The 23,885-nt window shown below is 40.5% G+C and overlaps 1 protein-coding gene across 1 annotated transcript in view; it reads right to left on the bottom strand.

The window, feature by feature from the left end:
* Positions 1–23,885, bottom strand: part of mapk14b (mitogen-activated protein kinase 14b) — a 49,569-nt gene that overhangs the window by 9,067 nt on the left and 16,617 nt on the right. The window contains exons 2-8 of the mRNA XM_061985662.2: positions 19,292–19,421; positions 17,269–17,327; positions 13,632–13,743; positions 13,534–13,563; positions 13,359–13,406; positions 8,516–8,630; positions 6,321–6,392 (exon numbers count right to left, since the gene is read on the bottom strand). Of these exons, the coding sequence (XP_061841646.1) occupies positions 6,321–6,392; positions 8,516–8,630; positions 13,359–13,406; positions 13,534–13,563; positions 13,632–13,743; positions 17,269–17,327; positions 19,292–19,421 (566 nt within the window). The remainder of the gene's footprint in view (positions 1–6,320; positions 6,393–8,515; positions 8,631–13,358; positions 13,407–13,533; positions 13,564–13,631; positions 13,744–17,268; positions 17,328–19,291; positions 19,422–23,885) is intronic.

Below are 23,885 nucleotides of genomic sequence, written 5' to 3'. Positions count from 1 at the left end.
AACCAGGAACTACGGCCAGGAGGCCGCCACCCCCCGCCACAGCCCGTGACCCACACCAGACCACTTTAACGTGACGCCACGCGAGCCCTCCCCCGCCAAACAAAGCCAGCCCCCGCCCGCCCCAACCCAACCCTGCAGAGCCCATACCGGCAACCAAACGCAGAAAAACTGCACAGCCCCCACGCCCAATGCAAACACCGCATCCCGGCCATCCACACAGCAACGTGCCCATACGAGTCCCGGCCAGGGAAAGGAGCCCCCCAACGGGGGAAGAAGCCAATGCATCCCGTCCGCCCGCAGACACCAGCCACAGTCCCCCAACCACTCCAACCCAACACAGCGATGCCAACCGCTGGTATCACCGCAGCAACCATCACCACCACCGCCCGTCCGCAGCGTAAACACCCGCGGCCGCCGAAACCAAAACAAAAAAGCGACCGACCTCGTAAACCACAACAACGCACACCCCCGGCTACCACCGAGGCCACCAACCCACCTACCCCAACTCATCCACAGCCAGGCCAATTGAGCCACCGGACATCCACACCCATGCACACACCTACACATTCATATACACATACATACACACATACATATATGCATATACATATACATACACATACACACATATACACACGCATGCATATACATATAAACATACACATCCACACATATATACACATTAATACACCCACACACATATACATAAGCCCACATATACACAAACACATACATACACAACACACAAAAAAAAATAAAAAAATAAAAAATAATAATAAATAGAAAGAAAAGAAAAAAGAAAAAAGAAAATAAAAATAAACCCTTTAAATAAAATAAAATAAATAAAAATAAACAAGAGGCCTGGTCGCCAACAGTGCCCAACGCCACCAAACCCCGCAGCCCTTCCCGCACGTCCAGGCCCCCCCCCGCCCACCACCCACCAGGCATCCCATCCGGCAAAAAGCCATAAGGGCCCAGCCCTGCGCCCACAGCCGGCATGCCACGGCACCTCAGCAGACCCGGCGCCGCGATCAGCAATGCACACCGGGGCAGCGACACATACATATGTACCTACATACATACACACAGATTTCACCATACATATATACAAACGTACACACACCCACATACACACGTACCCATATATAATTTAACAGAATAAGTTAAATATATTAAATAGATAAAAAAAAAAAAATAATAATAATAATAATAATAATAATAATATATATATATATATATATATATACATATACATACACACATACACATATACATACACATACATACATACATACATACATACATACATACATACATACATATACATATATACACATACACATATATACATATATATATATATATATATATATACATATAAAATAAATTAAAATAAATAAATAAAATTAATAAAAAAATAAGGGCAGAGTAAAACACAGGAGGGGGACTCCCGCAGGGCAGTCGGGCAGCACCGCCAGGGCCCCAACAAGGGAGGCAAGCAGTCCCCCCAACCCGGCACCAGGCAGGCCCGCACAGCCGCAGCGCAGGGCGACCCCGGGCAGACCCCGCCCCGCACCCCAGGGGAAGGAGGAAGCCCACGGACTAGAGATGCGCGGTTTGCGGGCACAACCGCGGAGTCCGCGGATTATCCGCGGATCGGGCGGATGAAATTTAAAAAAATAAGATTTTATCCGCGTGCGGGTCGGGTCGGGCGGATCAATTAGATTTTTTTTTTTTTTTTTTTTTTTTTGCGAGTGGCAGTTAAACCAATTCGGAAATATATATACATAGTTAAATGTTGTTACCCACATACGAAAAACGAGCAGGCACCTGCTGCATATGCCACAACAGAAGAAAAAAAAAGAAAAGAGATGGACACTTTTACGGAGCGGAGAAGGGACGCCTCGCCGGGGTCCGGGACCGAGGCCCCTTCCCCCGAGAGGGCCCCACCGGGAGCCGTAGCTGAGGCGATCCGCGAGAAGGGCCCGACGCACGTCCAGGGTCACTACCGCGCCCACCGCACCGACACCCCGCCTCGTCCGCCTTCGCCGCGGCCGGCGTCACGCGCAGCAGGTAAGCAGCTTACCTGCCCGCCACCCCCGTGGCCGGGGGCTCGTAACATGGGTCACTCCGCGCGCTCCGCCCGCGCAGCTTACCTGCCCGCCACCCCTGTTGCCGGGGGAGCGTAACAGGGGTCACTCCGCGCGCAGTGCGCTCGGCGCGGCTCCCATTTGATTGCGCACTGGTGTGCGTCTGGGTCGTGACAGCGTGGCACGCGAAAGACTGTACTGCATTGGATCAGTCTCCTTTCTTTAACAGGCAAAAGCTTTATAACCTCACCATACCTGCCAACTTTTGAAATCAGAAAAACCTAGTAGCCAGGGTCCAAGGGCCGCAGGCCCCGGTAGGTCCAGGACAAAGTCCTGGTGGAGGGTTCAGGGCTTCGCCCCCCGACGCAAAATGATTATTAGCATTCAGACAGGTTAAAATGTTGCTAAAACCATCACTTTTCTATCAGTCACAGTGACTTTTCAAAACAAAAATATTACAGCAAAAATCATATGGGTTGATTGACATGTTTATTCTGTAAGCTAACTTCAATAGTTTGAAATTATTTTGACAGTTAATGCCAGTTATCCTGTCAACCTTTCACAAGACTTCAATTTGTTAATTGAAAGTATAAACAGTATAAACACTTTTTACAGTAAACAAATGGTAAAACAGTACTAAACAATTCCATTAAAAAAAAAATTGGTGTCATTATTAACTTTCTGTCCAAGCTTGTATAATCTACTGCCTTGTTCAATTGTAAAAAATATTCTGTGCCTAAAATTCACATTTCTATCACAATTATCATACTGTAAACATGGTAAGCTAACTTCATTAAAATTAATAGTCCTGTCAATAGCATGGAATTACAATTCAAATGTAGTTTTTTTGTAAGCCTTTCAAAAGAATTCAAAATATGAAAAATTAATGAAAATTAATTTAAGCCATCAGACACTTTGAAAAGTGGCACATCACATCTCTAATGTAATCATTTGAACTTTTCAATAGAAATAGCACTGCAAAAATATTAAGGACATACTTCTGTATTTTGGTAGTTATGCTGTCAACATTTAACAAGATTTCTTTAACTTGGACTTGAAAGCATAAATAGTATAAACACTTTTAACAGTATGTCGTGCTGTGAAATACAGCCGACAGGATTGCGCACCAAACACGAGGCAAGGCCAAAGCGCATGCAGGTGCAGGAGAAGAAAGGACTTCTTTCATTTAAGGTTTGTGATAAACCATCAAACTCATTCGTTAAAAGGACTCTATAGTAATATAAAGCGAATTTTTCTGGACATTATCATGCAAGAAAAGTTTATTTTTGGGACCGCGATCACCGCGTAATGATTTTCAAAGGTTGCATTACAAACATGTAACTGTCCCATGTGATCAGCCAGTGCGATTGGAAGTCCATGCTCAATTATTGCCTCCGTAAATAAAACTTCGGCATTTAATCACATCCAAAGAATCTGTTTGGGCGACGAAAAACGTTGAAAGTTTTCCACTTGTATCGCTAGCAACGGCATGAGACTTGTGTTTTTTTGTCCCAAAGTGGTCTTTTACATCGCTAATTCCTCCGTGTCCGATCGAAAAATCTTGTCTGCACAAGGTGCAATTCGCGTAGTTTTCACCCTTTTTTTTTTTAAATTAATGAAAAACCGTATTTTTTATCACTGCACCCGTAACCCGGAATAGGTTGATGAAAACCGTACGAATTACGGGAAAACCGGAGTAGTTGGCAGGTGCCTCACTAATGCCTTGCATCGTCTATATTAGATATACCGGGCGGATGGCGGGCGGATGCAGTTCTGATCAAACGTTACATCGGGTGGATGGCGGATGGTTGACGACTTTCTGATGCGGTTGCGGATGAAATATTTGCCTATCCGCGCATCTCTACCACGGACACCCGGAGCCAGAGGGGCATGAGCCGACCCCCGCCCAACAGCGGCAAGACCCCAGCCCCACGGGCGCAACCCCCCGCCCAACCACCCACGAGAGGGACAGCCCCCCCAACCAACCCAAGGCGGCCGCCCACAGCCCCACCCGCACCCCAACACCCGCCCAGGCACCTCCACCCACCCCCAGCCACCAGACCACCCACGGATCGGCCCGCCAGGCCGGAACCAGGAAGCACACCCCAGGCCCACCCGACCCCGCGGCACACGGCCCCCCCGGCACCCAGGACCCCCCACCCACGGAGCAAGACCCCCGGGACAGAGCCCCAGCCCCGGCCCCCAAGGGAGTCAGGTCAGAAAATTAATTAGCGGTGCCCAAAGAGATCGGAATTCTGTCAGTTGTTGGTTTGATTCAGCAGACATTCTTTCCATAACTACATAATCTAATCAAATGTTTTTGTAAAGGTTTATACATAAATTATTTTTTGATTTCCAATTTATGAGAATAGTTTTCTTGGCGATGCCTAACGCATTTATAAGGAGGTATGTTTTGTTTATATCAAGATCAGTTGCAGAGTGAGGAGACATCTTACTTCAAGTGAGGACACATTTTACTTCAAGTGAGGAGACATCTTTCTTCAAGTGAAGAGACATCTTACTTCAAGTGAGGAGACATCTTACTTCAAGTGAAGAGACATCTTACTTCAAGTGAAGAGACATCTTACTTCAAGTGAAGAGACATCTTACTTCAAGTCAGGAGACATCTTACTTCAAGTGAGGACACATCTTACTTCAAGTGAGGACACATCTTACTTCAAGTGAGGACACATCTTACTTCAAGTGAGGACACATCTTACTTCAAGTAAGGAGACATCTTCCTTCAAGTGAGGACACATCTTACTTCAAGTGAGGAGACATCTTACTTCAAGTGAGGAGACATCTTACTTCAAGTGAGGACACATCTTACTTCAAGTGAGGAGACATCTTACTTCAAGTGAGGACACATCTTACTTCAAATGAGGACACATCTTACATCAAGTGAGAACACATCTTACTTCAAGTGAGGAGACATCTTACTTCAAGTGAGGACACATCTTACTTCAAGTAAGGAGACATCTTCCTTCAAGTGAGGACACATCTTACTTCAAGTGAGGACACATCTTACTTCAAGTGAGGAGACATCTTACTTCAAGTGAGGAGACATCTTACTTCAAGTGAGGAGACATCTTACTTCAAGTGAGGACACATCTTACTTCAAGTGAGGACATATCTTACTTCAAGTGAGGACAGATCTTACTTCAAGTGAGGACATATCTTACTTCAAGTGAGAACACATCTTACTTCAAGTGAGGACACATCTTACTTCAAGTGAGGACACATCTTACTTCAAGTGAGAACACATCTTACTTCAAGTGAGGAGACATCTTACTTCAAGTGAGGACACATCTTACTTCAAGTGAGGAGACATCTTACTTCAAGTGAGGAGACATCTTATTTCAAGTGACTCATAGTAAACAACCAACCAATCATGGATGTTATTCTACGTAAACCAACCAATCATCATTACTACATGGGTCTAAACATAGCTAAGCTACGGAAATGGCTACTTATTTTAAAAGTAGCGAATCTACTGCCAAGCTAATGGGAAATGTAGTTAAGCGAATATTTGCTTGTGTGTCGTTGTTGTGGGTCAGTGCAGTGGGTGGGCGAGGGCGAAGGCAAGCGTGTTTTGGAAGGAGGAAGGGAGGGGTTTAATAGCCCATGGGGGAGAATCGAGGAACACAACAGATAAGCGGCGTTTGGTCATTTTAACGTGAAATAAATTATATCCATATTAGGATATTTTCTTAAGTCATATCTTGTTTAAAAAGATATGGCCCAGCCCTAGAACATATACATACACACATTATAGTGTAGTTTTTTCAAACAAAAATAGGGATTTTTGTTTAGACTAGATGTAATTATTCATATGTAAATAGATTCTTATGGAAGTCTACTTGACTTTACGAAGGTCTTGGTTGGTGTTAAGGAGCCACATAAATCCCTGGTGAGGTGCAAATGAGCAGCGCTACTTCATGTTCCACTTAGGCAAATACATTTCTGCATCACAGCACTTGCATGCATTGCATTGTGGGTGGGAACAGGAAGGTGTACATATCGCTGAGTCATAAACCACAGCAGAGCAAGATCATTTTCTATTGCTGTAGTCAAATTGCAACAGATGATGTCATGTGTTTAGGTGTAGATTCACAACTAAATATTGCACTGTTTGTCCCAGGTCAACATTATTTGTGTGGAAATAGCATTGTTGGTTTACCATCTGCAAATAGTGCCACACATCACTACCTTCTCCGAGTGCAAGGATACGGTCTGTGCCGGGGAATAGCGTCCGTCCGGTGAGTAGTTCGGCCATGATGCAGCCCACCGACCAGATGTCCACTTAAAGATGGAAGCAGAGAAACAATATACGCAGTGAACATCAACTGAAAACATCTATTGATTTATTCACTCAAAAATGTGTCTTCAATTCAGAGGCCAGTTGTGTAGCCTTCATGAACCCCTTTTTGTGTTTACCTTCACAAACTAATGCAGTTTTTGTGTTTACCTTAAAAAACTAATGCAGTTTTTGTGTTTACCTTCACAAACTAATGCAGTTTTTGTGTTTACCTTCACAAACTAATGCGGATTTTGTGATTACCTTCACAAACTAATGCAGTGGTTACTTGGCCTGTCAATCTATGGCCACAACACCATTCTTCTATGTATATACATACTGTATACATATACATACATACATACATACATACATACACACACACACACACACATACATACACACAAACATCCATTTTCTACCGCTTGTCCCTTTTGTACATACTGTACATACATACATATATATATATATATATATATATATATATATATATATATATATATATATATATATACATATACATACATACATACATACATACATACATATATATATGTGTATATATATATGTGTGTATATATATATATATATATATATATATATATATATATATACTGTATATACACACATACATACACATATATACTGTATATACATACATACACATATATATATATACACATACATACACATATATACTGTATATACATACATACACATATATATATATATACACATACATATACATACATACATACACACTAGGGCTGCGAATATTTGGGTGTCCCATGATTCGATTCAATATCGATTCTTGGGGTCATGATTCGATTATAAATCGATTTTTTCGATTCAACGCGATTCTCGATTCAAAAACGATATTTTTCCGATTCAAAACAATTCTCTATTCATTCAATACATAGGATTTCAGCAGGATCTACCCCAGTCTGCTGAAATGCAAGCAGAGTAGTAGATTTTTGTAAAAAGCTTTTATAATTGTAAAGGACAATGTTTTATCAACTGTTTGCAATAATGTAAATTAGTTTTAACTATTAAATGAACCAAAAATATGACTTATTTTATCTTTGTGAAAATATTAGACACAATGACACAGACATTTTGAGAGATAATGAGGCAGTTAGCCACGTGATCATGTGATGTAGAGGAAGAACCACAGATCCCTTCCCCATCAACAACAAAGCTAATCAAGCAGACTTTGTGGGAGCCAACGACGATTACTTTGGAGAAAATTATGATCCTGGATCTTATATTTTTGAGCCCGAACACAAAGAGGATGAGTAATAAGTTTTAGAAGCCGATTGATGGATGCCGTTTCATTGTGACACTATAGCATTAGCATCATTGCTAGGTGCTAAACATACAAACTAACCTTAATGAAACAAATACTTACTGTAATATTTCTACTCTCACCGGGATGCCGACCGACAGGACGCTCACAAAATTCCATTTAGATGAAAAATCAATCACAATCCCCACGCAGGTTAAAAAAAAGTTCCTGCAGGAAGTGTTTCTTTGGGGGTTTTTTGCCACCTGGGACATGTGAAAGAGGACCAGCCTGTGGGTCCATGGCCACATTTGTCTACTAGCAGGTGAGAGATGCATGAATTATAATCCACAATTGACTTTTAGCAAGTTTGACACCAAGCAGAAGCAGCCGAATGTGTCAACAATAATAACAATATCACTCATATTTGATTCATTTTCAGGTCAGGACATGTAAATGGAGTATTGTTTCTGGATGTTTTTAGAGAGTATAATGAGAGGACTCAATGGTTAGATATTTATTTACCATTTCCAATGCATCAAAATATGTGTTTTTGTCTTACACAAAGATGTAAGACAAATGTATGTATGTAAATAAACATTTACAAAATCTTTGGGTGCGGTTAATATAGTGGGTGCAGCTTAAGTACCGGTGCGCTCCGTAGCCTGGAAAATATGCTTGGTGTGTTAACATATGGCATTTTAGAGTTATTGTCTTAATGTAGATGCTTTAGCCATTTGGAGAACCAACGTGAAAAATAGAAGTTAAAAGTCACACAGAAAGGTTGGAGATTTACAATTTCCCTTCAAATCAGTGCAATCCAATGTAGGTGAATAATGTGTGTACCTGTCATGTTGTAGTGCATCCAGTTCAGCATGATCTCTGGGGCTCGATACCATCGAGTGGCCACGTAGCCGGTCATTTCATCATCTGTGTGTCGAGCCAAACCAAAGTCCAGGATCTAACGGGACAAAGTTATTTGTGAAGGATCAAATAAGTGCATCCATTAAACCATTTTGTCCTTAATACACTCACACAAAATCACACCTGCAATATGAAATTTGAGAGCTTAGGCCTGAACAATCTATCGATTTTTACCATTCATTCAAGATTTTTGTGGCAGACATCGTCAAAAAAAAAAGTTTTCCCCTTAACAAAGATGCAACAACATGGCTGCCGTTAGAGTTAGTCACCAAGAAAGGAATAGTACGGTCTTTATTGACCCCAAGCCTATTGGAACATAAGGAACAAACTCATCCAAATCAGACGCATTCAGCCGAATGTAACTCCTCGTGATCGAGCAAGACCGCTGCAACCAATAAACTTGCGCTGTTTCCACAAACAATGCTGAAGGGAAACAGCTTGACTGAAAGTGTCTAACGCAGGGATGTCAAATAGAACTGCTTCAATGACTGAAAGTGTCTAACGCAGTGATGTCAAATAGAACTGCTTCAATGACTGAAAGTGTCTAACGCAGTGATGTCAAATAGAACTGCTTCAATGAGTGTCGAATTCAGCTACATTTTTAAGTGAAAGAAACTGCTGTTCCAGATGTGTCCACTGGATGTTGCAATAGCAATTCTAAGACCCAGCCCAACAAGCCCTGTCGGGGTCCGTGGATCAAGCTTCCACAGGCTCATTGAGGTCAAGAGGTGACCCCTCATTGCGCTCTATTCAGCACTACATGAGTGGCACTTCTCATGGAAACACCTTCATGGCAGCGTGAAAAGTGGGACTAAATCACCTGGATTATGCCAGTGGAACAACCTGGAAGCAGATACCATCCAATCAAAACAATTGTCATGAAGAGGAGACGCTTTATTTGCTTCACAATTGAGAAGAACAGAACATTTTGATGTACATCCATGGTAGAAAAAAAGATGAACGTTGGTTTCACTCAGACTCCTGAAGCAAATAGGAATAAGATGAAAGAGAATGAAGCAGGTGTATTAAAGGTTAAGAATAAAGCAAATAGAAATAAGATGAAAGAGAATGAAGCAGGTATATTAAAGGTGAATAATAAAGCGTACACAAACCACTTCACGCATTTGTGTACTCCCAACTGATCAACAATAACTCTGCACTCCACAAGATTACCGGGCGCGGCCACCGCTGCTGCTCACTGCTCCCCTGAGGATAATTTCATCGCACCGAGTGTGTGTGTGACAATCATTGGCACTTTAACTTTTACTTTAAGATAGTCCAGAACAATAGTAACCTTCCTCTGGAGATCAGTCAGGACACAAGATAGCCCAGCACAATGGTAACCTTCCTCTAGAAATCAATTAGGACACAAGATAGTCCAGTACAATAGTAACCTTCCTCTGGAGATCAGTTGGGACACAAGATAGTCCAGAACAATAGTAACCTTCATCTAGAGATCAGTTAGGACACAAGATAATCCAGTACAATAGTAACCTTCCTCTAGAGATCAGTTAGGACACAAGATAGTCCAGGACAATAGTAACCTTCCTCTGGAGAACAGTCGGGACACAAGATAGTCCAGGACAATAGTAACCTTCCTCTGGAGATCAGTATGGACACAAGATAGTCCAGCACAATAGTAACCTTCCTCTGGAGATCAGTCAGGACACTAAATAGTCCAGGACAATAGTAACCTTCCTCTGGAGATCAGTCAGGACCCAAAGATAGTCCAGAACCATAACAACCTTCCTCTGGAGATCAATCAGGACACAAGATAGTCCAGACCAATAGTAGCCTTCCTCTGGAGATCAGTCAGGACACAAAATAGTCCAGGACAGCAACAACCTTCCCATGGAGATCAGTCAGGAGACAAGATAGTCCAGGACCATAACAACCTTCCTCTGGAGATCAGTCAAAACACACAATAGTCCAGTACAATAGTAACCTTCCTCTTGATATCAGTATGGACACAAGATGGTCCAGACCAATAGTAACCTTCCTCTGGAGATCAGTCGGGACACAAGATAGTCCAGAACAATAGTAACCTTCCTCTGGAGATCAGTTGGGACACAAGATAATCCAAAACAATAGTAACCTTCCTCTGGAGATCAGTTGGGACACAAGATAGTCCAGAACAATAGTAACCTTCCTCTGGAGGTCAGTATGGACACAAGATAGCCCAGACCAATAGTAACCTTCTTCTGGAGATCAGTATGGACACAAGATAGCCCAGAACACAAGATAGTCCAGGACCATAACAACCTTCTTCTGGAGATCAGTCAGGACACAAGATAGTCCAGGACCATAACAACCTTCCTCTGGAGATCAGTCAGGACACAATATAGTCCAGGACCATAACTATCTTCCTCTGGAGATCAGTCAGGACACAAGATAGTCCAGGACCATAACAACCTTCCTCTGGAGATCAGTCAGGACACAATATAGTCCAGACCAATAGTAGCCTTCCTCTGGAGATCAGTATGGACACAAGATAGTCCAGCACAATAGTAACCTTCCTCTGGAGATCAGTCAGGACACAAGATAGCCCAGAACAATAGTAACCTTCCTCTGGAGATCGGTCAGGACACAAGATAATCCAGGACAATAGTAGCATTACTCTGGAGATCAGTCAGGACACAAGATATTGTCACGTGGGGGGGTCGCAGCTTGCTGCGGGGTTGTTCTTCCAACGCAAAAATACGGCTCCGGACGACAGCGTGAAGGTAGGCTTGGATTTATTTAACATAAATCACTCACTACCACAAACACAAAAATACAACAACAAAAAGGCAAGCATGCCTAAAACACAAGAAGCTGCTAACTAGCAGAAGCTATGGCATGGACTAGGAAAACTTACATGGTCAGAACGAGACATAAGCCGGTGTGACACAAAGACAATGCAGGCAGAACGAGTGATGAACAAAGGTAGGCTTAAATAACAGTGACATGATTGGTGACAGGTGTGTGTGAGTCCGAACGTGAAACAGGTGCGTGACGTGACAGGTGAAAACTAATGGTTGCTATGGTGACAAACAAACAAAAGTGCACAAAAAGTCCAAAAACAAAACCGAACATGACTAAAACAAAACATGATCACACAGACATTACAAGATATTCCAAAACCATAACAACCTTTCTCTAGTACAGCATCAGTCGGGGCCCCAACGGTATTTTCCTTTGGATTTAAAACTCCTCCCATCAATCCACAGACTCTTACTAATGAACTTTGAGACATTCAAAAGTTCAAGTCAACTCAAGTTATGGAAAAAAGTGCCAACATGGCACTGCCATATTTATTATTTAAGTCACAAAGTGCATTATTTTTTCAACATGCCTCAAAAAAGCAGCTTGGAATGTGGGACATGCTCTCCCTGAAATAATCCTGATACCCACCACATCTATGGGAAACACTGTACTTTGACATTCACAAAGTGCTTTTTTTTTTTAAACATGCCTCAAAACAACAGCTACAAAAACAATGAAGGCACACAGCTTCAGTCCAGAGTATACTATAAACTGGGCTCAATCTGCCCTGTTCTTAACGTATTCGTATGAGTAACAAAAATGTGCAAATAAAAACAAGAAAGGCACAAAAATAAAAAACTGCTTCGGTCTAGACTAGTAGATAACACAGCCATCCTTTAAAGTGCATGAACATTATAAAACTGCTTCAGTCTAGACTAGTAGATAACACAGCCATCCTTTAAAGTGCATGTAGAAAAAAGGCACAAAACATAAATAAAACAGCTTCACTCAGTCCAGACTATTAGTCTATTTGTGCAACAGATGAATCTTAAAGAGTGGGCTAATTCTTTTTCTCCTTGTCATCACGTGTGAGAGGTATATTTTTCTGAATGAAAACAAGCATCTGTAAGGGGTTCTGGGTATTTGTTCTGTTGTGTTTATGTTGTGTTACGGTGCGGATGTTCTCCCGAAATGTGTTTGTCATTCTTGTTTGGTGTGGGTTCACAGTGTGGCGCATATTTGTAACTGTGTTAAAGTTGTTTATACGGCCACCCTCAGTGTGACCTGTAGGGCTGTTGATCAAGTATGCTTGCATTCGCTAGTGCGTGTGTCAAGCCGTAGATAGTAAGTGACTGGGGCAGTACGCAAAGGCAGCACCTTCAAGGATTAATTGGCGCTCTGTACATCTTCCTGCGTCCGTGTACACAGCGGCGTTTTAGAAAATTACAAATTTTACTTTTGGAAACCGATAATCTTGAAACAGATACCGATAATTTCCAATATTACTTTTTAAAGCATTTATCGGCCGATAATATCGGCGGTCCGATATTATCGGACATCCCTAGAATAAAGTCTATTGAGTCACAGAAAGTTTCTCAATCAAATCAAATGTTCATACAAACATTTTACAAAGTGATCTCTGGAGACACGTGCATGGTCCAATTGTAATCCACAAGATGATGAAAGTGATATTTTTAAGAGCCATTTCCTTCCACCCACTTTCGTTTTTTCTGACTTTATTATCTTTATGAACCACTTTTTTTAATGGACTCAATGAAAACTCTTTCCTATCTCTCTATTTGAACGATTTGAACACCCAAGAACAGAACATTTTCTGCTCAAACGACTCTCACTGGTTTTAATGCTACGCTCACGCTACTTGACCATGGTGTGGATTCAGCCGCCAACAAGAAAAAGGGAGGTGAAGTCATATGGTACTTTGGTACAAAAGCTACCAAGTAATCTGTCTCTTGTGCAGGTTGATGATATGTAGGTGAATATTGTATTTTGTGTCACACACCTTCAGCTCACAGTCTTCATTTACTGCCAGATTACTGGGTTTTAAGTCCTGAGGAAGTGAGAAGAAGAAGTCAAAGGATGTTCAGAACAACAACACAGGCAGCATAGAGGAAATGTGATCCAGTATCTGTGTTGGCCATAGTGAGTGAAATGGGATCTTTAAGAGCAGTACTTACTCTGTGGATGATGTCTGCAGAATGGATGTACTGCGGGGGAATACACAAGAAATATCACTTGCTGTTCAAATGGATGTCCTAGCACTACGTTGACCAACCTTTAGACCTCGGAGAATCTGGTAGATGAGGAATTGGACGTGGTCATCTGTCAGCTTCTGACACTTGACAATGTTGTTGAGGTCTGCTCCCATTAAATGTGTCACCAAGTATCTACAAAACACATCGGACTGTGGTCTTAATATCCTGCTGGGAGATGTGGATATTTGTAGATCCGTAATATTCATACACACACATTTACATACACATTGATATGCAGATACATACACACACATTTACATATACATACACACGCACATTTCCAAACATTTCAGTTCATTTATTTATTTCATTCATAAAAATCAAACAAGAGAAGACATACCATTCAAGTAAATTATAGATGAAAAGGAGCAGAAAGAAGTGAAAAACTTGTATTATCTGCCCCCTATTCTCACAAATACAGCTATATATTCATACTTACAAGTATACAAAATCATACTCCTGCAAATACACACCCACATCACTAAAGCTTGACCTATTTTTACCATAACAATGTAAAAGGTGAATATAGTCTGCCCCCCTTTTGAAATTCAAGAAGTCATTACATTGATGTATTGTTGCATTTGAAGTGGCTGTAATGTTGCTAACACAAGTCTTTTTTGTTATTCCTATTTTTATTGTTCCATTTGTTGTGCAATAATGTGTTATCACTATCTACTTCACTCATTTGTTCTTCTTTATTTTCAGTATCATATTTGTATGTATCTATTTGCTGATGTAGTTTTGTTGTCTCCACAATTTCCCATTTTGTCTTCTTCTTTCTTGTTCTATCCCCTCCTGCTGCACCAAGCATGAATATAAATCCATGTCATCAAGTCAAATACAAATAAGGCAAGTATCCAACACTTGTCTTCTCTAAAATCAATGATATAGATCATCTATAGCAGTGGTTCTCAATTGGGGGTACGCGTACCCTTGGGGGTACTTGAAAGTATGCCAAGGGGTACGTGAGATTTTTTTTAAATGTCTGTCAAAAAGAACTGTTAAAGAAATGCAACAATGCAATATTCAGTGTTGACAGCTAGATTTTTTGTGGACATGTTCCATAAATATTGATGTTAAAGATTTATTTTTTTGTGAAGAAATTAAGTTCATGAATCCAGATGGATCTCTATTACAATCCCCAAAGAGGGCACTTTAAGTTGATGATTACTTCTATCTGTAGAAACCTTTATTTATAATTGAATCACTTGTTTATTTTTCAACAAGTTTTTAGTTATTTTTATATCTTTTTTTCCAAATAGTTCAAGAAAGACCACAACAAATGAGCAATATTTTGCACTGTTATACAATTTAATAAATCAGAAACTGATGACATAGTGCTGTATTTTACTTCTTTATCTCTTTTTTTCAACCAAAAATGCTTTGCTCTGATTAGGGTGTACTTGAATTAAAAAAATGTTCACAGGGGGTACATCACTGAAAAAAGGTTGAGAACCACTGATCTATAGGATTTGTCTAAATGACTGCACAGGACTGATTGAAAAAAAACAAAAAAAAAACTTCAAGTCAGAGTAGACTTGAAGTTACAATACAATCAGTCATCCCTTATCTGTATTAGTTGATTTAATAAGAAATCATGCACTTTACAAAGCAGTTATAAAAAAAATGGAATACATTCATCAAAAAAACACTGAGATTTTTACTTGTGGGAAATGCGAAGACATCTGGAGGGGGCGGGGATTATTGAAGTATGCATGCTTAATACAATGTTGTTATTATACATTGTGTGTCCATGACTCTGTACCCACCAATGAGCAGCCGGCAGATGGCTGTTACCATGGAAACTACTCCAATGTGCATGTGCTTAACCTACATTCCCCTCAACAACAGCAGACATGGTGTGTAAGGTAGGATGTGTCCTATTGACATAACTTTACAGGTGTAAGTTAGGATGTGTCCTATTGACATAACTTTACAGGTGTAAGGTAGGATGTGTCCTATTGACATAACTTTACAGGAGTAAGGCAGGATGTGTCCTATTGACATAACTTTACAGGTGTAAGGTAGGATGTGTCCTATTGACATAACTTTACAGGTGTAAGGTAGGATGTGTCCTATTGCCATAACTTTACAAATGTAAGGTAAGACGTGTCCTATTGACATAACTTTACAGGAGTAAGGCAGGATGTGTCCTATTGACATAACTTTACAGGTGTAAGGTAGGATGTGTCCTATTGACATAACTTTACAGGTGTAAGGTAGGATGTGTCCTATTGCCATAACTTTACAAATGTAAGGTAAGACGTGTCCTATTGACATAACTTTACAGGAGTAAGGTAGGATGTGTCCTATTGACATAACTTTACAGGAGTAAGGTAGGATGTGTCCTATTGACATAACTTTACAGGTGTAAGGTAGGATGTGTCCTATTGACATAACTTTACAAGTGTAAGGTAGGATGTGTCCTATTGACATAACTTTACAGGTGTAAGGTAGGATGTGTCCTATTGCAGTGGTTCTTAACCTTGTTGGAGGTACCGAACCCCACCAGCTTCATATGCGCATTCACCGAACCCTTCTTTAGTGAAAAATAAAATGTTTTTTTTTGTTCAAATTCAAGACAAAGTTATATGTTTTTTTTTACTGGTGCACAAAATGAACCGTGCATGAACATCACCTTGTTCAAAGAATAAAACCAATACAGTGCATGAACTCACAACAAATTACACACCTGCGAATCAGATGGAAAATTAGAGGAAACATTGTTTGGGGGTATCCATAATACGCCGATAGGGAGAAGTTTTTATTTTCACGATGAGTTGGGTGTGCCTTGATCTCCGCGGCAGAGGCTCCGCCGAACCCCTGAGGCCGACTCACCGAACCCCTAGGGTTCGATCGAACACAGGTTAAGATCCACTGTCCTATTGACATAACTTTACAGGTGTAAGGTAGGATGTGTCCTATTGACATAACTTTACAGGTGTAAGTTGGGATGTGTCCTATTGACATAACTTTACAGGTGTAAGGTAGGATGTGTCCTATTGACATAACTTTACAGGTGTAAGGTAGGATGTGTCCTATTGACATAACTTTACAGGTGTAAGGTAGGATGTGTCCTATTGACATAACTTTACAGGTGTAAGGTAGGATGTGTCCTGTTGACATAACTTTACAGGTGTAAGGTAGGATGTGTCCTATTGACATAACTTTACAGGTGTAAGGTAGGATGTGTCCTATTGACATAACTTTACAGGTGTAAAGTTGGATGTGTCCTATGGACATAACTTTACAGGTGTAAGGTAGGATGTGTCCTATTGACATAACTTTACAGGAGTAAGGTAGGATGTGTCCTATTGACATAACTTTACAGGTGTAAGGTAGGATGTGTCCTATTGACATAACATAACAGGTGTAAGGTAGGATGTGTCCTATTGACATAACTTTACAGGTGTAAGGTAGGATGTGTCCTGTTGACATAACTTTACAGGTGTAAGGTAGGATGTGTCCTATTGACATAACTTTGCAGGTGTAAGGTAGGATGTGTCCTATTGACATAACTTTACAGGTGTAAGGTTGGATGTGTCCTATGGACATAACTTTACAGGTGTAAGGTAGGATGTGTCCTATTGACATAACTTTACAGGTGTGGAAGGTTGGATGTGTCCTATGGACAGTAACTGTACAGGTGTAACTTACACATCACTGAACTCCTCCAAGCTAGTCGCTGGTGTGAAAACATCCAACAGACCGATCACCTGTGGGCCAAAAAAGAGATCGTTTTACACACACATTGATAGCGTCTCCATTTCTGTTGCACAATATCCTGAAATTAATTTGCTCAATCAGCAGACTTGTTACACTGATATTTGTTGTGGTTGGAATAGATGACACTTTGTTTCTATTCTATCACCTAAAATAGAGCTGTATGTACAACTTCACGTTTTATTTTAAAGACTTAATATTTTGTATCTGCTTAGGCTGCTGCCCCCGTGACCCAGCCTGGGATAAGCAGAAGAAGATGGATGTATTGGAGTTTGAAAGGAGCAAATATACATAGACTTGATTGAAAATAAAAATACAGGTATCTAAAAGAAAACAGTGGAATAATTACATTGTGCTAATTAATAAATACTAATCCTGAATAAACATATATTTTTCCAATAGCATCTTAAAGGCGTTTCTTAAACCAAGAATAAATACCATGGATGGTAGTCTGATTGTCCAAGGTGAGTGGAGTGTGTGGATGGTAGTTTGATTGTCCAAGGTGAGTGGAGTGTGTGGATGATAGTTGATTGTCCAAGGTGAGTGGAATGTGTGGATGGTAGTTAGATTGCCCAAGTTGAGTGGAGTGTGTGGATGGTAGTCTGATTGTCCAAGTGTGATCCACACACTCCACTCACCTTGGACAATCAAACTACCATCCACACACTTCAATAACCTTGGACAATCAAACTACCATCCACACACTCCACTCATCTTGGACAATCTACCTACCATCCACACACTCCACTCACCTTGGACAATCAATCTACCATCCACACACTCCACTCACCTTGGACAATCAAACTACCATCCACACACCCCCCTCTCACCTTAGTTACTGTGAGGTCAAATAAGTATTTGTATATACAGCGGTGGTCAAAAGTTTACATACACTTGTAAAGAACATAATGTCATGGCTGTCTTGAGTTTCTAATCATTTCTACAACTCTTATTTTTTTGTGATACCTGCAGTGAGTAAACTCGACCAAAAGATGGCACCTTAGCACTAACAATAACACACCTTTTTTTTTCGATTTGCTTGTTTTTGTTTAAATCTATTTGCATTATGCCTATCAGCAAAGAAAAATCCATAAATTAGCTGTACAGTTTTATAAGCCGCACCGTTCAAAGAGTTGGGAAAAAAGGAGCTGCGTATACTCTGGAATTTTTGGTAGATTGCTATTGGACATCATATGTTGCATGTGCAGGCATATGGGCTTTCCAAAGTTGAATGAATAATGTGGTCATACTGTGTGTTAAAGTAGATGGATTAGAGCCGCATGTAGGAATGTAGATAGATGCTGGATGTAGACACACGTGTTAAAGTGGCCTTCACAGGAGTGAAGCTCTTGCAGATAAAGTCCTGGTCAAAAGTTTACATACACTTGTAAAGAACATAAAGTCATGGCTGTCTTGAGTTTCCAATCATTTCTACAACTCTTATTTTTTTGTGATTTCATACATTTTTGAAAAAGCTCCCGGGAGCCACTAGGGCGGCACTAAAGAGCCGCATGTGGCTCTAGAGCCGTGGGTTGCTGACCCCCGGTTTAGACTGAGCTTTTGACCGGAAGTACAAGTGCTGTTCCGTCCTCTAGTCGTCCATAGCGTTATTACTGGTATGGATATATGCTAACACGACTATGAGTGTCTGGGTTAGTATTATTAACTTAGAACACATTTTTTTGTATTGTTTCAATTTGGTAAATTCACCAAAACGTCACTGTGGAGTTATTGAGTCTGTTTATCTGATTGGAGAGCTATTTTGCGCAGCTAGTGGTTCCATGACCATGACTTCTGTTTTGTTTAAACAGCCGTTTTACTGCCGTGTTACAAGCACCGTTTGTAAACAACTAAGGTATGTAAACAAACATTTACAGCATCTTTCTGTGAAAATAACTCCTTTCACAACGTCCATAAAATGTCTTGTTGTAAAACGGAAGTCATGACATTCCCTTACATTCTCGTGCTTCATGTGTTTCAGCAGCCGCAGCTCTCTGTAGGTTCTCTTGGCGTGGATGACGGACTGGAAGGGTCTGGACAACTTCTTCACTGCCACCTTCAGGCCCGTCTTCACGTCAAAGGCTGAACTGCACACAAAAAGTGTTCAAGGTGATTGTCTCCAACATTTCCTTTTTGAAGAAACCTTTTCTTACTTAGCTGTGGAATCAAACATCTACAAATGAAAAAAGACATCAACCAATCCTTTGTAGTACACATTTTGGCAATGTTTTTATTTCCACCATCAAGGTTTCATCACCATCTGTTTGTTTACAAGAACAAGTGCTTTGATCTGAGGAATAAAATAGACACTTTTGGAAAAGTGAACATACAATCATCTCCACTCAAATACATGTCTTTAAAGAAAATCATCTTACAAAATGCCCCAATTAAAAATGTGTATAAAAAGCATATATTCTGTTATACAAACCAAGCAAAGAGGACTGAATAAAAGGATGTAACAATATTGCAGATATTGCTGTGTTGCACTTTCAAATTCTTCCCAAAAACAAAAACTTGGCGAGTGCACTTTTGCTTTGTATATCGTTAAAAATCAACTACATCTCCCAGAGTCCTTTGCGCAGGAAGCAAGAAATGAAGTATGTGCTTTTTGTAATATATCTTTTTTAGAATAAAATAAGTCAAACCAAATGTTAGCCTGGTGATGTCCAAACCTTCACGTCACCTTTCCAGCAAGCGGCCGAGCTACGCACATAACTTTCTGGATAAGAAAAGGGTCAAAAATACCAGCTGATTGACAATGGGTGTGGCCAGGCTGGGGAATTAGACAAGAAGGAAATGGAAGTACAAACCCCGTTTCCATGAGTTGGGAAATTGTGTTAGATGCAAATATAAACGGAATACAATGATTTGCGAATCATTTTCAACCCATATTCAGTTGAATAGGCTACAAAGACAACATATTTGATGTTCAAACTGATAAAACATTATTATTTTTGCAAATAATTATTAACTTTAGAACTTGATGCCAGCAACACGTGACAAAGAAGTTGGGAAAGGTGGCAATAAATACTGATAAAGTTGAGGAATGCTCATCAAACACTTATTTGGAACATCCCACAGGTGTGCAGGCTAATTGGGAACAGGTGGGTGCCATGATTGGGTATAAAAGTAGATTCCATGAACAAGGATGGGGCGAGGGTCACCACTTTGTCAACAAATGCGTGAGCAAATTGTTGAACAGTTTAAGAAAAACCTTTCTCAACCAGCTATTGCAAGGAATTTAGGGATTTCACTATCTATGGTCCGTAATATCATCAAAGGGTTCAGAGAATCTGGAGAAATCACTGCACGTAAGCAGCTAAGCCCGTGACCTTCGATCCCTCAGGCTGTACTGCATCAACAAGCGACAACAGTGTGTAAAGGATATCACCACATGGGCTCAGAAACACTTCAGAAACCCACTGTCAGTAATTACAGTTGGTCGCTACATCTGTAAGTGCAAGTTAAAACTCTCCTATGCAAGGCGAAAACCGTTTATCAACAACACCCAGAAACGCCGTCGGCTTCGCTGGGCCTGAGCTCATCTAAGATGGACTGATGCAAAGTGGAAAAGTGTTCTGTGGTCTGACGAGTCCACATTTCAAATTGTTTTTGGAAACTGTGGAGGTCGTGTCCTTCGGACCAAAGAGGAAAAGAACCATCCGGATTGTTATAGGCGCAAAGTTGAAAAGCCAGCATCTGTGATGGTATGGGGGTGTATTAGTGGCCAAGACATGGGTAACTTACACATCTGTGAAGGCGCCATTAATGCTGAAAGGAACATACAGGTTTTGGAGCAAAATATGTTGCCATCCAAGCAACGTTATTATGGGCGCCCCTGCTTATTTCAGCAAGACAATGCCAAGCCACGTGTTACATCAACGTGGCTTCATAGTAAAAGAGTGCGGGTACTAGACTGGCCTGCCTGTAGTCCAGACCTGTCTCCCATTGAAAATGTGTGGCACATTATGAAGCCTAAAATACCACAACGGAGACCCCCGGACTGCTGAACAACTTAAGCTGTACATCAAGCAAGAATGGGAAAGAATTCCACCTGAGAAGCTTAAAAAATGTGTCTCCTCAGTTCCCAAACGTTTACTGAGTGTTGTTAAAAGGAAAGGCCATGTAACAAGGTGGTGAACATGCCCTTTCCCAACTACTTTGGCACATCTTGCAGCAATGAAATTCTAAGTTTATTATTATTTGCAAAAAAAAAAAAAAAGTTTATGAGTTTGAACATCAAAATAGCTTGTCTTTGTAGTGCATTCAATTGAATATGGGTTGAAAAGGATTTGCAAATCGTTGTATTCTGTTTATATTTACATCTAACACAATTTCCCAACTCATATGGAAACGGGGTTTGTAAAATAAAGAAAACCAACCAGACGTGAATGTGACACAATCATCATTTATGTACAGTTTGTCCCCTGCCCGTGGACTTGCATCGCTACGTAGCTTCCATTCTAAACATCATCATTTTGAATGGAAAACCCTACTTCTTACCACTGGTTGATCAAAAACCGTACTCATTAGGGGGAAACCCTAGTTGTATGGCAAAGAGACGGATCAAGATTTTAACACACATCGTCGGTCGGAAAAAAATGAAAATATTTGTTATATTTTTACAGCGATAAAAAAGACTACAGAGGGAAAATCACACACTTGTAACTATTAAGTTGCAAGTGATAAAGAAAAGAAATGTCAAACTGTATGAATGATGGATGTTTGTAACTATCCAAATATGATGAGTCGGCGAGCTTGTTTCGACGCCCCCTATAGTCCCTGTCCTGCAACTCAGAACCAGCAAGTACCAGCGTTCAACACATTTTCTTTGGATCCTACTTTTTTAATTTTGTAGTGACTTTACATCATTCACCCATGGAACTTTTGTTATTGTTGGAGCGTTCCAGTCGGACAGCTCTTCCCGGGACACATGTATAGATCAGTGGTTCTTAACCTCGGTTCGATCGAACCCTAGGGGTTCGGGGAGTCGGCCTCAGGGGTTCGGCGGAGCCTCTGCCACGGAGATAAAGACACATTCGACTTATCGTGTAAATAAAAACTTCTCCCTATCGGCGTATTATGGATACCCCCAAACAATGTTCCCTCTAATTTTCCATCTGATTTGCAGGTTGTTTGATTGTAGCAGATTGCAAAGGAAAAGAATACATTATATGAAACGGTACAGTTTACACAGTACAATACTTATTCCGTACAATTGACCACTAAATGGTAACACCCGAATAAGTTTTTGAACTTGTTTAAGTCGGGGTCCACGTTAATCAATTCATGGTAATGTGTGTAAAGTGTGTAATTTCTTGTGAGTTCATGCACTGTGTTAGTTTTGTTCTTTGAACAAGGTGATGTTCATGCACGGTTCATTTATTTTTCACTAAAGAAGGGTTCGGTGAATGCGCATATGAAACTGGTGGGGTTCGGTACCTCCAACAAGGTTAAGAACCACTGGTAAAGATACTGCAGATAAGAAGTCTGAATTTGCTCCATCTTTTTGACACTCCTCCTCCAACTCACGCAACAATATTTATCTTTCAAAAAGCGTAAGTGATATTTTGACACAAGCCTATAGTTTAGTCGCCTTAATATGTATAATAAATATCAGCGTAAAAATATTTATAATTATGCAAGATACAGTAAGTGATGTAGTAAGTGGCTTAGAATAAGCAAATCAAGCCTTTTGGCTGTAAACAACCTAATATGACTGTAAACAAACATGGCGTCAATGATCTTTTGGCTGTAAACGACCTAATCTGGCCGTAAACAATTATATGACGACAACAGTTTTACATTTTAAGAATGCAATACAGTTCATTGCATTCTTTGCATGCAAAATAGTAATCAATGTTCATGTTGCCATCATAACATGTTTGAGATGAAAACACATGTATATAAAATTAGTTTAAAATTAATATTCCCTGAGAAAGTTAAAGTAAAACTATATTCTTAGTATCAAAAATAAAACAATAAGAACAGTTTTCATGATATCAAACATAAAAAGGGGATTAGGTAGTGCCTTTAAGGCCATGTCCACACGAACACGGAGAGTTACAAAAAGACATATTTGGGGTTAAAACAATGTCCATCCACACAAGTGTAGTTTCAAAAGTGTCTATGTCTACACACAAACACACACACCTGCTGTCATGCACTTTTTGTCCAATCAGAAGCCTGAAAAAAGCAGCAATATCTGACTTGGTGGCATTATTATGTTTATTTTGATATACTTTAGATCAGTGACGTGCGGTCACTGGAGGCAGGTGAGGCCCCGCCTCACCTGCCATCATGGAAAGAAAAAAAATCTATTAAATTGTTATATGTATTCAGTGATTATACTATAAAGTTATTTTCCATTTAACTTCACCAGTTTTAGATTATTTTTATTCAAAATCGCTGAATTTTCACATTTGCCGTTCAAATACTGAGAAGAGACGGTGCGGTGATCAGCAGCCAGTTGAGGCACGTCACTCAGTTGTGCCTCAACATGGATTGCGGACTCGGCCAACTGCTGGCCTGCTGTGCAGTGAGACCGTATT

The sequence above is a fragment of the Nerophis lumbriciformis genome, linkage group LG23, assembly GCF_033978685.3.
Source record: "Nerophis lumbriciformis linkage group LG23, RoL_Nlum_v2.1, whole genome shotgun sequence".
In the NCBI taxonomy this organism is placed as follows: domain Eukaryota; kingdom Metazoa; phylum Chordata; class Actinopteri; order Syngnathiformes; family Syngnathidae; genus Nerophis; species Nerophis lumbriciformis.
Note: the sequence above shows the minus strand (reverse complement) of the source record. Positions and strands in the feature narration are given on the sequence as shown.